Source organism: Dermochelys coriacea, chromosome 9 (genome assembly GCF_009764565.3).
Source record: "Dermochelys coriacea isolate rDerCor1 chromosome 9, rDerCor1.pri.v4, whole genome shotgun sequence".
Lineage (NCBI taxonomy): Eukaryota > Metazoa > Chordata > Testudines > Dermochelyidae > Dermochelys > Dermochelys coriacea.
In genome coordinates, this window is record NC_050076.1 from 37,512,617 (window position 1) to 37,530,379 (window position 17,763).

At 39.3% G+C, this 17,763-nt stretch overlaps 1 protein-coding gene across 1 annotated transcript in view; it reads left to right on the plus strand.

Annotated features, from left to right (window-relative positions):
* The window catches only part of WDFY1 (WD repeat and FYVE domain containing 1), a 45,900-nt gene extending 28,137 nt beyond the window's left edge, over positions 1-17,763 (plus strand). The window contains exons 6-12 of the mRNA XM_038415427.2: positions 429-541; positions 4,888-5,014; positions 6,981-7,086; positions 10,411-10,512; positions 11,632-11,762; positions 12,539-12,647; positions 14,380-17,763. Of these exons, the coding sequence (XP_038271355.1) occupies positions 429-541; positions 4,888-5,014; positions 6,981-7,086; positions 10,411-10,512; positions 11,632-11,762; positions 12,539-12,647; positions 14,380-14,439 (748 nt within the window). The 3' untranslated portion in view covers positions 14,440-17,763. The remainder of the gene's footprint in view (positions 1-428; positions 542-4,887; positions 5,015-6,980; positions 7,087-10,410; positions 10,513-11,631; positions 11,763-12,538; positions 12,648-14,379) is intronic.

Sequence of the window (17,763 nt, forward strand, 5' to 3'; positions counted from 1 at the left end):
TTGCACAGGCAAGATTCATTTCCATGAGTTCTCCTTCACTTTTAGATAAGTTAAAAGTGGATTATTGATCTGTCTAAGTCTCCAGTCTAGTTAATAAAATATTTTGGCACCTCTTGAGTTTCAGGAACATCCTTAACTAAAGGTTCAATTATTCTTGCACTTTTTAAACTTCTGGTGAAAGCAAAGCTCAACATTTTTTTTTTTAACATACCCTTTGTGTAAATCTTTATTTTCTTGTTTACAGGTTTGTACTACATCACCACTCTAGTATTTATGTTTATGGGCCACTAAAGATCTTTCCAGTATGGTTTTTGTTGGCGGTTGCTTTAACCGGTTTGGTTTTTAGTCATGCTGGCAGAGTATTCTTGCTGTAAAGAGAAGCAAGTGAGTCTGAGAACAGTTGGTGGTGTTCCTTGACTTGTGTTCAGATATGACACTGAAACCCAGCATGCCTTCGTTGGGGACTATTCTGGACAGATCACGCTGCTGAAGCTTGAACAGAACACTTGCACGGTTATCACAACACTCAAAGGGCATGAAGGTAAACTAACTTTCCCCCTTCATTTCCGTGGCTAATTCAGTCTCTGGTAATGCAACTTTCTGTCAGCAGAAGATGGGAAATGTAATCAAGCGCAGGTTCTTGAGTTCATTGCCTGTCACCACTTTCTGAACAAAGTTTTCTCCATACAGAGAAGTTACCAATAAAATTAATGTCTTAAATTAGCAGGATATTTAAGTAGCTAAGAACTCTGCTTGTTTCATAGGGAACTCTGGGCTATGGCCTGCTATGAATGACATTGCCATCATCCTAGGCACCAATTATAGAGCATGACCTTCAAAGTAACTGCCTTAAATGGTGCATGTATATATGCCTAGCCCATCTTACAAGACGGCCCACCATACAAAATGTCAGCCTATCTTCACTAACATGTAAAGGAATGGCTCCATCTTAGTGTCTAGAATGTTACCACTTTAAGGCAGTGTGTCTTGTACTTGTTTGTACAGCGTTCAACATTGCTATCACCTCATGTTGTAATCAAATGTAAGAAAACTTTGCAAAGCTATCTAGAGGAGTTTGTAAATTATGGGATAAATTCTCAAGTTCATGCTTTGGACTTAGCTTCATATCATAAGGTGTTGGTAGAATCACGTAGGGCCTGGGTATTGAGTTAAAACTAATTCTTGTAACCTGATGTATGGCACAATATGTGCAGTGTTAGGTTTTGGCTCAGCTTTGCCTGACTCAGTTCTCTTTAAGAAGTATAGATATTACGGTGATGGTTGATATAGATGCTTAGATGTTTATCTAGTACTGTGCTTCAGGGTAAGGTTATTGAGGCAGGGGTATGCTGAGAGGAATAACTAAAGTGACTTGCTTTTTCGTGACCTCGTGACTTAGAATGCAGAATAGCAGTTTACTGGCCTGCTGTATTAACAATGCTGATCTATTGGGTCTCAAGGCTGTGGTCCTGTGGAAAATGCCAGTTTCTACTTACCTTATTGCTGGCTGTAAATGGCAGTCAGTAAAGCTTAGATTGTTTTTCTAATACTGAATGGGCTTCTGCAATGCAGATCACCATGACCATGAAGTGAAACAATACAAAGCTATCTTTGATAAACTGTGGTGGAGGAGTCAAAACAGAAACCAGGGGAAAGTTCCTTCCCTCCTTCTCCCTTGTCCCTCCCAACCCCCCATTTAGAACAGAATAGCAGCAATTGGTCTGTGCTTGCTTGAACAGTGTGAAAATAAGATGATTACTTTACAGAATTCTTTGCCTACATGGGCTTTCCTTATATTGATCTCAAGCTAAATGAGTCATTTGAATTAACACTGCTACTTAATGAGTGTAGTGTGAATTAGTCTATTGTATTCTGTTGATCTAATACTTAAAAATCAGTGAGCTATCAAATACTAAATCAAAGCAGATTTTCAAGTGTCCTTTTTTAGGTAGCTTTGTATGTCATATAAACAGATGACTTGATGCCACACTGAATTGTTCTTGCAAATTTATTTGAGCATAAGCTTTCGTGAGCTACAGCTCACTTCATCGGATGCATACCGACAAAGTGAGCTGTAGCTCATGAAAGCTTGTGCTCAAATAAATGTTAGTCTCTAAGGTGCCACAAGTACTCCTTTTCTTTTTGCGGATACAGACTAACACAGCTGCTACTCTGAAACCTGAATTGTTCTTACCGCTCACATTCCCTCCGTGGATCTGCTATTGCTGAGGCCTTGTCAACTTGAGTTTCAGCAGTTTAATTACATTTAATTAAACTGGTCAAAGCCCAGATGGGACTCTTTTTGGTTCAAGAGTGATTTATTTGTTTACCATAATGGAAAGAAAACTGGCTTAAACCAAAATAAGTGTCCACACAGCCTTTTTTTATTGATTTTTAAAACACGTTTAGTTAAACTAGTACAACTTGTGTGGACAAGGCCTGAAAACTCTCACAAAATGCTGATATTTCATAAAGAATCTTGTTGCTCTGTAAGACGGGGTCCCATGTGCAGGAGACCTCAAAGATGGCTGCTTTAACCAAGCTTTGTTTCTTTATCCTCATTTCTTCCTTACAACTCTTTGGCAATTCACTACAATTGAATAGCAAACATGCAGCAAAGCAGCATGTTTGCTTCCAAAGTGGTCTGTCTGGGAATGAATACTTATTACTTAATATCCATGAAAATATTTCCAAAGGGATCCCTGTTTAAAAATAAATAAATAAAAAATCCTGTTCAGCCCTGCAGCAGCCATGCAAATCCTATTGCTATTAATTATAAAAGCCAGAAAGAAGAGGATTGATTTTGAGGCTGTAATTAAAACAAGATGAATATCAATTGAGATAGCGGCAGAAAAGATGCCACTTGAACTATGGAAAGATGCTCTTTAAAACTACACATTCCTAAAGGAAGGAATAGAATATTGCATCCAGTAACTTGATGATGTAACATTATATTATCTTGATACATTAAAGCAGCCCTTATTGATCTTTCAGAAAGTCCAGTGTTGTTGAAGGTTTAAAACAGGGATGGACAAACTTTTTGGCCCAAGGGCCACATCTGAGTATGGAAATTGTATGGCAGGTCATAAATGCTGACTAAATTGGGGGTTGGGGTGCAGCACTGGGTGAGGGCTATGGCTGTAGGTACGGGCTCTGGGCTAGGGCCAGAAATGAGGAGTTCAGGGTGCGGGAGGGGGCTCTGGAATGGGGCAGGCGATTGTGGTTTGGGGAGTGAGGGCTCCAGCTGGGAGCTGCAGTCTCTGGGGATGAGGGATTTGGGGTTCAAGAGGGTGCTCCGGGCTAGGACCGAGGCGTTTGGAGGGTGGGAGGGGGATTGAGGTTGTGGCGGGGGGTTTGGGGCACTGGAGGAGGTCAGAGGGTGCAGGCTCCAGGCAGCACTTACCAGAAGCAACAGCATGTCCCCCTCCGGTTCCTACATGGAGGGATGGCCATGCCTCCTCTGCGTGCTGCCCCATCCGCAGGCACCAACTCTGCAGCTCCCATTGGCTGTGGTTCCTAGCCAATGGGAGCTGCAGAACCAGTGTTTGGGGAGGGAGCAGCATGCAGAGCCCCCTGGCTGCCCTACGTGTAGGAGCTGGAGGGAGAACACTGTTTCTGGGAGCTGCACAGAGCAGGGCTAGCTCCCGACCCTGCTCCCTGGCTGGAGCTCAAAAGTTTAAAGGGCTGGATGCGGCCTGCGAGCTGTAGTTTTCCCATCGCTGGTTTAAAATGTATCACCTGCTGAATAGTGTCATTCTACTCCATATCTTTTTTTTTTTTTTTTTTTGGATAAGACAGTGGTGGCCTAACGTAGTACTATGCATTTTGTGTTCAGTTAATTACAAAGCCAGTGTGTTAAACTGAAGGGCTCTTTAATAAGGAGTATGAAACACATACAAGAATATATCTTTGTAAAAAACAGGTTTCAGAGTAGCAGCTGTGTTAGTCTGTATTCAGAAAGAAAAGGAGTACTTGTGGCACCTTAGAGACTAACAAATTTATTTGAGCATAAGCTTTCGTGAGCTACAGCATCCAATGAAGTGAGCTGTAGCTCACAAAAGCTTATGCTCAAATTTGTTAGTCTCTAAGGTGTCACAAGTACTCCTTTTCTTTTTGTAAAAAACAATGGAGCACACACACTTTTCCCTGCAATGTGTCTGTCCTGTGACTGATAGTTTCTCACTGCCATTAAAATATTTGGAATAAACTGTCAGAGCACAACTGTATTCAGAGCTAATTATGTAAGAGGTCAGTGGGTAATGACTGAGATTACTTGTATTCCTCTCAACTGCCAGTTTTATGCATTATTGTCTTGTAAAAGTATTGGTATTATGAACAAATTGCTGCCTGCTCTATTCAGTTGTCACAATGGCTATTTTCACCTTACAAAGAGCCCAGTATGAATGGCATTAAACACAATTTATTAGGCTGCTGATATACATATACTTGGGGAAGCTGTTAACCTAATTCATAGCTCATCTGGCATTGTTAGAAAACCCAACTTATTGCTTAGCATCTTATCTTGTTCTTTATTAAATGCTAGTATTTAAATTTCTTTCAAACAAAAATGGCTTTGTTATATGAAAACCTGAACCGTTCATTAAAGAGTCACAGGAAAATGAGCATTTTAGAAATATGCATTAGTCCTATCAAACCAAATTATCCCATTGCTCGCCATCCTTTGTCTTTTAATTTGGTTGTCCAACTAATGATAGTTCAAACTGTTCGGCTGTGAGTTTCTTTACTAACTATGCTCTTAGGAGAGTCACAACGGGGATTATCATCTTTGATCTAACTGAAGCATGAATGAAGAGCTGTGAATGAGCTCCAAAGCTTATCTTTCCTAGTCCAATAAGAGATTACTTCACCCAATTTTTTTTTTTTAAGGAAGTGTTGCTTCCCTGTGGTGGGATCCTGTTCAACGGCTACTCTTCTCTGGAGCATCCGATCACAGCATTATCCTGTGGGATATTGGTGGAAGGAAAGGCCGAACGCTGTTGCTTCAGGGCCATCAGTATGTAGCAGTGACTTGCTGTTTTATTTTTTTTCCCAAATACTTAACTAGTTTGTCGGTTTGTAGAAAGACTAAATGTGACAAGCTCCCAAGTATTGTGAATAATAACTTGACAAGATAGCATATTTCAGTGCATTCTCTTAAGACAGTGGTGCATGGGGACTGTGGGGAACAAATCTCAGAGCAGCATTACTATCATAAGAGGCATTTTTATTCTCTTGGCTATGCCTTAAATGTGGGAAGTGATGAGATCAGAGAATAAATATAGTTCACAGAATAGAGGTGGGTGAAAATACTATGACTACCCTTGTTTGCAGTGTTGTCGTGTTTCATCTAATATTGCGAGGTTTTGCTGCATGGAGGTCAAATCCGACTGCTATCATGTACCCTTCATTAAGATGCTTGTGCAGGAAGGGGGTGGAAATGTATAATGACATCTGCATAGTAGCGTGACTATGTAGAATTCTTTCTATTGCTGCTGCTTCATCTTAGACACTAGTCATGAAATCACAGAATTATTTTACTGGCATCGTTAGTATTTTTAAAGTACCTATGCTGACTTCCTGTCCTTCTCACAAGTGCACATGAATTCCCACTCTTCTGTGCATTGACATGCAACTTTTACATATTGGCTACAATAGTGTGATTTGACACCTATGTGACTGGAGGACCTTTCACTGCTTCTTTCACTCCTCCATCATGTATCCTGTTGGGAAAATTGTGTGCATCAGCTATCAGTTATTATTTTTCCTGTCTAATCTCACACCGGACAGAAGGTGGTGGCATTTTTACGAAGTGTGGGGAAAAATCATTCCATTTCAAAAGCAGTCTTTTTTTCTTTCTGAACTAAAAACTGAATTTTCACTGTTGTGGATCTCCTCACTTTTAGTCACACCTTGCACAACAGATTTCTGTTCTGGACAGCTATATCAAAAACAGATTATTTTTCTGTAAGTCCAGTTTTCCTCCTTGAAGAAAGTCAATATTCACACAGTGAGTGAACACCATACTTAAAGGAAATAGGAATTTGCGGGGGAGTGAGGGGGAGAGATTAAGAAATTGAATCACAATAACTAGGCTTGATAGGATTAGATTTTTATTGGTAAATGTCATAAACGCCAATTTCCACCACATGCGCACAACGAAAAAATACTTCCATCAATAATCAAAATTTACAGGGAAGCAGCATTTTTTATACTTTGTCTGAAAACTATTTAGTTTGATTTAAAGATATTTATTTCATTTATTTGACATGTGATGTTGACAATTTGTTTTAACTGTTAAAACTTTATAAGTTTTTGAATCAACATCTGCTGTTAAATAATTATTCTAACCACCCTGTGGTCTGATTCCTCCATAATTTCCTGCAACTAAAAAAACTTAAATAGATGAAAACAAATATTAATCTTTTAAATTGAATTCTGCCAACCCTAAGAACTCATACATCAAGAAAAGAGTTTCCAGTTGAATCTTAAGGACACAATTCCTTGATGGCTATTTTCTCAATTGTCTCCTGATAATTTGGTGTTCTGTTGAGTTCCTAGTGTGGATGAAGAAGGGCGTATTTGCATTTCTGCTCAGTTCAGACACCTGTCACCTGAGATGCATTCCATTTGTTAGGCTTCACTAGCAAAACACTGACATGATGCTGTATCTTCAACTTACAGGTCAAACGAGCTGCTTCCTATGCTAACACTTTGTTCTATCACAGCTACTTCATTGCTGAAATAACACTTGGCAATGAGGGTACCAAGTCCAGCTTCTAAACTTGGATTCTCCGTTTCAAGCACTTTAGGTTACTACTTAGTGGTCTTGCTTTAAAATAGTTCTACAGCTGACAGTGCCTGGCTACTGACATGGTTTTCAGCTTTCCAGGTGACTCTTAAAAATTCAAACCCAGACCTGTTAGGGATGTTGCTTTTGCTTAATTGTTTGGAAGAATTAATAGTGGCCACTTCGTTTCCAGTGACAAGGTGCAGGCCATTTGTTACATCCAACTCACGCGGCAACTGATCTCATGTTCAGCTGATGGAGGAATTGCCGTTTGGAATATGGATATCAGCAGAGAAGAGGTAAGCGCATGTGCTAGGTCAGAGGATCTGGTACTGCTGCTTTGTGAACTCTGCAATGGCTATGCTTTCCAGCTTATTCTGTCGTCCTAGATCAGGGCACCCCAAATTAACCAAGCATTGGTAACTGTCCAGGAATCAGAGTTCAGTGCCTCGGCTTCCATGAAAAGTATTAGATTACCATAAAGATAAGGGCAGTGACAAAGTCCACGAAGACCCTAGAGCTTTGCTCATTGCAAGCCTGGCCATGTGGACAAAGGTGAAGTTTTGCATGTTGAAACCTCAAGTCCCCACAGACCACACTTCCATATTAAAGACAAGGATGGACCACATAATAGATCTCTGCCATGCTTGACCTAAAGGTACACCCTCTTCACATCTGTTCTAGTTAATATAATTGGAAAGAATCCTGTAGGGTACTACAGGAGGCAACTCCCTAATGCAGACTGTATTGAATTCCCTGTAGGTTTATGCAGACTTGACAAAATATTTGCTCTGAGTTGTCTCAGTAAAATGGTATTGTAGTTTAGCCCTTCCCCTCTCTCCTCAAAAAGGATATTAAAAATATAGAAGTCATTCACGGAGTAGCCAGATTTTAAAGAGCCCTTGATCACTAAATAAAAATGATATTTATGCATGGCTTGAGACCTATTCTGTGTTACGTGTTCCTTGTATATTGTGAAATAAAGTGCTATAGAAAAATCTGTGTAGCCTGTGAAGATGTAGTTTCTTGCCACCAGTACACTAATGCTGTCAGGCCAACCAAAAATGGCTTGGTGCTAGACTGCTCTTACTGCTTTTTCTCAGTTCTGTCTCTGCACACCCCGTTTTCTTTGTAAGGGATCTTCAAAGCCACAAGCACTGTTGTCTTCATTATACATATTGTACCACCTAGGAGCCCATGTTGGACCAGAACCCCATGGTGCTGTGCAAAGGGAACAAATAAGAGACTGCTGCTGAGTGCTAAACAAAGGGCTTGCCTACACCATGTGATGTAGTCTGACATCAGCATGCATGAGAGTGCTTCTAAGGTCCACACAGGCCAGTTAGTGCACGGCATGCTGGTGCACAGTAGAATCTACACCTCCAGCTGGTGTGCACTAACGCACAGCATGGACAAACCCATAGATTCCTTTTCCTCCTCCAGAATCTGTTAACCAATTCAGGATCTGTGTAGGGCCATGTCTACACTACCACTTTTCTCAGTATAACTTCTTTCACTCATGGCTGTGGGGGAAAAAAAACCCCACACCCCGAGCGATATAAGTTACATTGACAAAAGAGCACTGTTCACACTGGCAATGTTGGCAGAAGAGCTTCTCCTGCCAACATAGCTACAGCTACTTGTGGAGGTGTGGTTTTTCATGTCAGTGGGAGAGCTCTCTTGCATCGGTATAGAGCGGATATATGAGCGATCTTACAGTGGTGCAGCTGCATCGGTACAGGTGTGCCGCTGTAAGCTCGCTAGTGTAGACATAGGCATAGTCATTACGTGGTGCTGTAATAGAGCTGAATACACTGCCTTTGAAAATTCCTCTAGAGCAGTGAGGAGATTGTTATAGAGCTTGTTTTTTTGTTTACCAAGTTAAAGAACAAAGTATGAACTAGACAGTCTTCATGCACTAGAGCTTTTTAGACCCTTGTTTCAGAGTAGCAGCTGTTAGTCTGTATTCGCAAAAAGAAAAGGAGTACTTGTGGCACCTTAGACACTAACAAATTTATTAGAGCATAAGCTTTCGTGAGCTACAGCTCACTTCATCGGATTCATCCGATGAAGTGAGCTGTAGCTCACGAAAGCTTATGCTCTAATAAATGTTAGTCTAAGGTGCCACAAGTACTCTTTTTTTTTTTTTTTTTTTAGACCCTTGTTGGCAGCATGGTGAGGAAATTCCCAAAACTAGCGGCATAGATTTTAGTGGGAGTTTAGATTAAACTTTGGTAGTTTTTACTAATGTATAGTACAAACCAATGAATAATACTTCTGTAATGGGTTATCTATTTTCTGCCATTAAACGGAGATTAAATGAGAAACAGAAGCCACTGAACCAATAGTGGGAACCCAAATGGGCAGGAGATGAAAACAATGGCCCCTGAAACTGTCATCATATCATTATTGAAATGGAGACAGTCTTTCATTTTCAATACTCACTCACTCTTAATTGACTTGTTGTCCATCAAAAATTTGCTACTCTCCTTTTACTGATGCATCAATTTTAGGAAGGTCCACCAATGTGATTGGAAAAAGGAATGTTAATGGATGTCACTTACTGTGTAGTCTATTGGGGAGATAGAGCATTATGAAATGTGGAGAGACTGATTCAGCAGTCAGTGTGGGTAGTCTGTTGTTCTGAAATTTGAGATGGGAAGTGATTCACCAAAGAACAATAATATGCTCAAGAGAGAGACACAAGTGCAATACTGCAGTGATGTGAAATTTAAGGGAGTTAAACTAACCTTGAAATAGCTTCCAGGTATATGGTCCTTATCAGATGCATGGGAATATTTACCCAACACATAAGGAGGTGCCTTAGAACAATTGTGTATCATCCCACAAAAGTACCTTACTAAAAAGTGCAAGTATTCATTCAGAGTTATGCTTTGAATACTCTGCTATAGCACAGTAATATCTGAGAATGTTAGTACTACTTAGCATATCTATAGCTCACATCATCTAGAGAGCCCAGTATAGTCTAGCATTATTTCCAGATAAGGAAGTAGAGGCATGTATGTACTTGGAGTGAGGGCGAAGGATTGGGGGGGATGCAACTGATAAGTTTTCTTAATTGCTTCATATGCTACAGCCCCAGGAAAAGGACATGATGAGAATGACAGCTTTTGAGGGAGTAATTGATTCACTGTAGAGTTTCTGTATCTTAGATTACTTTGTAGCCATTCTGAATCATCCTGGCAGCAAGACCCAGGGGTCTACAATCCCTGCAGCAATCCAATAATTCAGATGCATCTTAGCAGGTTTTTTCATTAGGGTAAGAACAAGAAATGCTATGGGGTAAAAACTGTGAGAAGAGCACAAAGATCTTTGTAACAGAGAACTATAACTGACTCTGCCTTCTGCACACAGCTCAGCACTGAATTCTCAAATTGCTTTTTGAGTGTGGCCAACTTTCGCACTGAATGTAAAGCAATTCAGATTTTCTTGTTTCCGATTGTTTGTAATGTCCATAGCTGATAGAGGGGGCTTCTCTTGAAATGTATTTAAATTTCACTGTATATCTGGATTTTAAAAACAAAAATGAAAACCCGAGCTGTTCATAACCTTGCTGATTTTGAACATGTGCTAAGAGTATTTATTTCTCCCTCCCCCACTAGGCACCTCAGTGGTTAGAAAGTGATTCTTGTCAGAAATGTGAACAGCCTTTCTTCTGGAATATAAAGCAGATGTGGGACACAAAGACACTAGGGTTGAGACAGGTGAGGATGTGGTTGTAAATCATTCATGGTGCTGTTCGTTGTGTAGAGAATTTGGTGTCAGTGTTGTAGCTTTACCTGACCTGCTGTTCAACACTTCTAAACTTCAACTCCAATCCGTTTTTGAAAAAGGAAAAAATGAGTAGAAAGACATAATATAAAGCAGCAGAGGTCATTGGTGTCTTCGTTGCCAGTGAAGTGTTGTGAATCAGGAAATCTCAACTTGGTGCTGAGAAGTTATCAAGTACAATGGGGAAAAAAAGCATTAAATTGGGTTGTCCTGTGTGGGGAATAATGAGGTTAAAAGAAAGTAAAACCTGTTTTGCACACAAGTGTGCATATAAGAAAGAGCTACAGTTAGTAAACATTGAATGCACAAAATGGCCTACTATCTTATACTGGCAAATTACTACCAAAATGTCAGCCTTAAATTGAGCACTTTATGGTGTGTTGAAGCACTAATGGCCTTGTCCTCCTTCAGTTACGCCAGAATGCGAATCTCTTGTAAATGTTGAAAGGAACTTTCACCTCCTAAATGTTCCAGGAGAAATCCACTCATGCCTCCCCTCCCCCCGAGCCCTTGATGATAGTGAAGGCAAGAGTATAAAGAACACCTTTCATTTTGCAAGGCACTTCCCTTAGATCTGTTGGAGAAAAGATGTGTAGAGCAGGGGTTCTCAAACTGGGGCTTGGGACCCCTCGGGGTCACGCGGTAATTACATGGCAGGGGATGGGGTCATGATCTGTCAGCCTCCACCCCAAACCCTGCTTTGCCTCCAGCATTTATAATGGTAAATTAAAAAAAACAAACTTTTTTTGTATGTTTATGGGGGGAGGGGTGGGTCATACTCAGAGGGTTGCTGTATGAAAGGGTTCACCAGTACAAAAGTTTGAGAACAACTGTGTAGAGTATATGGGTAAAATCCTGTCTCTATTGGAAGTCAATGGCAAAATTCCCTGGGGCTGGCATATAACCCAGGGGTCCTTGGTTACAACTGGTTTTGAAAGGTAACTATCATAGGACATTACATAATTTCTTTAGTCATCCCTCCTGTTGATTTGGGAGTTCAAGTAACACTTCATGTCCTGAAATGTCCATCTGATTTTAATTCTTCTGTGAAGCATCACTGCAGGAAATGTGGTCAAGCAGTGTGTGGCAAGTGCAGCACTAAGCGGTCCAGCTACCCAATCATGGGCTTTGAGTTCCAGGTCCGTGTCTGTGACTCTTGCTTTGAGTCAATCAAAGATGAAGAGTGAGTATGCTTAAAGATCTGATGATCTAGTACTGACTTTATACCCTAAAGGCTGAAACTTCTGGAGGAACCTAACTTTAAGTTCTCTGGTTACAGTTCTGGCAGCTTTGGCTCATTTGTTTGTAATCAGCCTTTTATTAAATGCCAGAAACTACATACCATGTTTATAATCAATATGTAAATTAGGAACTTTCACTTATGTATCAGATACCTTCAAGTTCTAATGTGCAGCCTTCCCACAGGAAAGAATATACATAAATTAACAGCGTGGAAATATTATTAACCAAGAACATTGATGCCTCACAGTCAGGTTAACTTGCTTGTATTACATTGGTGGTTCTTTTGAGGCTTCTTTTCTCCCCACCCCCTCCCCTTCAAAATGTGTGCAGAGGGGCAGCAGCCACTTGCTTAATCTAGTAGCCAATACAACTGGAAGAAAAGTTGAGAAGCTTGTTGGAAAGTAGACTTTACTGCTGTTAAATGTTAGAAGTAAAGAACTGTATTCTCTACCATTTCCTGTTTTCCTTTGTGTTGTGTTGAGGGACTTCTAAATATCAATTGGGAGCCCAGGTAAGCACATGTCACTCCTATAATTAGTGTACTCCGGGCAGAGCTTACTGATTATTTCATTGTCATATAGGTAGGCGATGTCAGGTTTGACTTACTAGCTTTTCAGAATTTTCCCTGTAAATGCTTTATTTTGTATTGCTGCAATGACGCCATCCGGTTTTAATGTCTAATAGACGGTTTTTATTTAAACTGTTTTATTTTACTAGTCGTACTTCCCTGGCAACCTTTCATGAAGGAAAACACAACATTTCCCACATGTCTATGGATGTTTCTAGGGGACTAATGGTGACCTGTGGGAGTGATCGGATTGTGAAGGTAGGATTTCTCTTCTCTATAGGTTACAAATTTGCTCTTTTACTTTGGGTTTTACAATATTAAATAGCTTATGCACTCACTCAGTGAAGGTGACACTTTCTTTTGCCTTTCCTAGTGGTTGCAAACACTTAATCAAGCTGGCAATTTGATGCTTTGTGGACAGGAAGAGTTAAGCTTGAGTCAAAAACTTAGCAGTACTTAATTATTGTAGCGAAGGACAAATACTTTCTAATAATAGATTCCACTACTACTGTCATTCAGCCTATATGGTGAATATGTAGGAAATCCCCATGAATTAAAAGGACTGTATAGTTTGAGTAGCAGTGTCTGTAAAGCACCATACAAGGAGATATTTGGTCCCTGCTCCCAAGGAGTCTGAAATCAAAGGGTTCAGTGGTGCAAAACTATCCTATTGAAGCTCAATGGGGAACTACTCAGGTCACTGAGGTTTGAAGGACTTTCCCTAAATTGTATGATTGACCATGTGCAAACAAATGAACTAAGTATGAAGTTTCTACAGGTAACTGTGCTCTTCACAGACCCCAAGAGGGATGGATGTGCCTTATTCAGAGTTCTCTATAATCAGTGATTTCCTAGAGATCATCCAGTCTTAGTGAAACTGTTTTCAGACTCGTATTAATCTGATTAAGATATGAAATTAACTGCCATTTAGAGTCTGAGGCTTCCAAATGAGAAACTTAATCTGAGCTATCTCTCGCTGATAGCGTACATTCAGCAAAGGGGTTTGTCAGCACGTGCCCAAGGACTTGCATTTTAAAATGCTTTGTGTCACTCCGTTTGAGATGACTGTAGAGGAAATTAAATGCGCTTGTGTGCTGTTTTGGGATTTAACTGTGGAACAGTGACTGCTTCAGGCTCACAAATATCAGATACTCCTATTTGAGAAGTAAAGATTGTATTTCAGCCCTGCATCTTGAGGAATCTATACGTGTACAATTGCCATGATGCAAACATTATATTAGTGTTGCCTGTTTGGTATTCCATCTTCCATCTGACACTACCAACTTCCTACTATCTGTTACCTATCTTCATTTCCCTCTGTTCCCATGTCTCACAATGCTTTGTCTCATCACTACTGTGGCTGGCTGGGCAAATGAGAGAGGATTTTGACAGTGCCAGTGTGTTTGCCTAGTGCCTGCAGGTGTATCCTGGAGTGTTGAAAAGCATGGAACACTTCTGTAACACACATTAGAGAAAGCAAGTGGAGTGCCATAAGCAGCAATTCAGAGCACTGCTCATATAACCCTTGGGCAACATGCCCTATTTCTGGCTCTAATGAAGTGATACTCAATTTCCTTAAATCATAAAATCTTTTGATAATATGCTGTACTGTGGTTATACTTTCTGCAAAAACTAGTAATGAAACAGCCCAGTAACTTTTATACTCTGTTTCATAAGTCTGTGTGGGGGAAAAACAATTTTGGCTTTGGAAACCCTCTTCATTAATGTTCTGTAGCTCTGTAACAATGTGCTGTGCAAGCTAGAATCCTTTCTTCAAACATAGTTTGGCTATGTTGGTTCACAAGGCTAGTATAATTTTTAGAAGGTGATCAAGCTGAAAATAAACAGTGCTATTTCAAAATCCAGTTGAATGCTGACTTTTTAAGGCATATTGTTACTCTAATCTTTTGGCTACATGTGTAAGTCTTATAGTCTTGATTTTAATACTATGATATGCTGAGTAGTTCCCCACATATTATTTTTCTTATAGATATGGGACATGACGCCAGTAGTTGGTTGCAGCCTTGCAACCGGCTTCTCCTCACGCTGACCTAGGACCTGACAGGTTCATGCACCTTATGTACAGCAACATACACCGAATGAATGAAATCCCTCCTAGGAATATCGTCACAAAAGCACTGATTGCTGGATCCTTTTTCTCTTGCTCTTCCAGGATGGACAGTCACCTTTGTAGAGCAAAGCTCTTCTATAGGCTTCAATGGGAATCACCTTGATACAGAAATGCGATTTCCTAGCCTGTTGATGTAATGTAAAATGGCTTACCTGCAACATGACACTGCGATAAAAGGATCTGTCATAACTTGGTTTATATGTAGTGTTAACAATGTGCTTTCTCTGCTGAAATATCTTGTACAGTAGCTAAAGGATTACCAGAGTAAAATGAGTTTCGTTTTTTCAGATTTGTGCAAATAATTAACTTAGTTTCCCTTCCAGTAAGCAGTCCCCCCATTGAACTTTGTCTGGTGTGCAGTTGTTTAGGCTGCCTCCAAAAGGAGTATTGGTTATAACTTTGAAAGAAAGAAAGACATTGCTTATTTTTTTTTAAGCAATGTTTGAATAAAGGGGCAGGTGTTCCCTCTGTTGGAGTGGCAGTAAGAGTAAATGCTTGACATGAGAGATCCTGATCTACTGGCTTTCTTGGAGTGTTGTCTGCAAATTCAGTTATTGGTAAAACTACTTTAAAATCTGTTCTTTTCAGATAGCTTGAGAGTTTCTGTAAATAATCCCAGGCTCTTAGACATGCTGAAACTATATTTATTCCCTCTTCTTGGCTAACGTATAACTAGTGAAATTTTGTAGCTGTTTAGTAGATAAGCTGCACATTCTCAATAGTGAAGGCAGCCCATGATATGTCACAAAAAGTATGCTCATACAGTATGTTTACATTGCTGTTAAAATGGGGGCTATGCAAGCCTGTTGTCTTAGTAATTGCTAAAATAAAAAGCCCCTCCTACATTAATGAACTAATTTTTATGTGGAAAAGCTTAGTTCCCCATTTATCATGAAGAAACTATATGTAGTTATAGCATTAACTTAATTACCACCTTGTCTTTGTTTTGAAAAAAAAAATTAAGGTTAAACACTTCTAAAATTCTCTTCTGAAGCAATAACTACAAAGATGCAGAATATTTCTTGGGAATAGTTGGCCTGAGTGCAGATGAAGGCTGTTAATCTTAAATGCTGTGTGCAGTGGTGGTCCTTGCTGTTACAAGCCGAGTGAGGCAGTCTGACGTTTTCATGGATTGCATGATTCCAGCTGGCAGTTAGGGAAATATTGCCATGTACGTTGCTCTGTCAAGTACATGAATTACCTATGTTCCGTAAATACTAGGATATATGTAATGCCATAAGGTTGTCTTACAAGAGCTTATTAAACGGTTTGAAAATGAAATTCATTTAACTTTATCATGATGTACCATGGAGTCGCAAAGGAGATGGGAGTTTGTTGAATTTTCATAAAAACTGATGTTATAGTGTATTATGTAGTGAGGGAAGAAATATGTGCAGGTCAGCTCTTTCTGCTGCTGTTGGAAGTGACGTGCTCATTCTTCCAGAAAAATTGATGAGGTATTGGAAAGAACTGCAATGTTAGCCTTGCAACAACAACCAAGTGGTGCTATTGTCACTGCTGAATTAAAATCATTGTCATATACTTCTGATACAAAAATTTTGCATTTATAGTCTGCTATAGCTAGTGTATGCTAATATCATGGGACAGTAATGAGTCATGATCTTACTCAGTTTTCATTTAAAAAAACAATAAGATGGTAGATTCCATGCCACTAAATACTATCTCTGGTATATTCTTGATTCACATTTTGAAACTGGCTTTGACTTACCATTTTATGGGCCCTCTCCAGAAATATTTTGCTAAGGAATTTTTTTTTTAACTTGATACTTCCTAATTCTTCACACTTCTCATAGCTTCCCTCAGAAACTGGCATCAGACTAGTGTTTGATTGTATTATCCTCTCAAATTCGAAATGTGAATGAGTAAATGCTAATTTAGAGCTTTTGGCAAGTCTGTATTAGGAAGAGATACATTTGGGGGCCTGATTTCAATGATCTGAAACTATGTTGAATGTTTTTACATTTGAAGAGTTACATTGATTAGTTCCATTCCTTGCTACCTGATGGAAGGTTTTAGTTTTGGAAAGACTTCTGTTTTCAAGTTATATGAAATATTGTGTGCCAGAAAGGACCTGAAGTTAGGTAATGAGCTAATGTAAATCAGGGAGGAAACTGACATTTGTTTGTTTTTTTTTTTCACACGTGTTGGATCAAACTCTTTTGTTCCAATCACCTGGTTTAATAGTAAAGATTAACGATAAGAAATCTGTGAAAACATTCTTCTTCATGGTTCTCGCTACCCAAAAAAACCAAGATGGGTTATGTATTTACAATCCTTTTAATCAATACCTTATTTAGATTACATTGCAGCAAAAATAAAACTCAGGGAGGTTTGGAGCCACATTGTAAGTTCTGCACCCCAAAGATTTGGGGGTGGGGATGCACACCTCCTATTAACATGAACAGGAGCTATGCGCCTGCCTTGGGAAATTAAACTATGTAGATTTGATAATGAATTGTATGATTAAACGCTAGCTGATTTTAATTTCATTCTGTCCCCATGTCAATCTATACTACGGGGATCGCCCCTTTCCAGCAAATAAAGAGCTAGCACCTGCTAGCATCAGCTTCTTTGGATGTTCTCTTGCAAAACAAAAAGTCAGTTTGGCTATCTAGCACCTCTCCCATATTTAGCATTTTTTATTGCTAACTTTTTTATTTATATTTTTTCCCCTTCCCTGTGGATAATTCCCCCATCCGTGGCAATCATATTTAGGTTTTACCACTAAATCTGCTACATAGCTTTTAAATTTAACAAATATATTTTCTATAATAAATATATGAAATTAACATAGTTATAGCATCACTTAGATATAACAAGGTGATTATGCCTGGCAAAACACCAGCTGGTCACAAAAATAAACCTTGAGATTTAACAAACTAATAATGCACTGAAGGATATATTGCTTGTGTAAAAAAACCTAACCTATTTTTGAAGTAACATACTGTTTTGTGCAATTTAAAATACAATAACTATTCCAGTGAGTTCAAATGTGCAATTATTCAGGAGATTTATTTTGAAGCATTACCAATTTCTTTTGTATGGCCTTTTTTCATTGGAGGAGCAAAGGGTACAATTAATGTATTTTAAGTCCTTTACCAGCTGTGTTTCTACAAAATACTGTACTCCACATAGTTTAGAGATGCTAGATATATCTTGCTCCCTCTTTTTGGATTTTTAACTTCGAATACATGTATAATAAAATTTCTTGATAGTCACTTA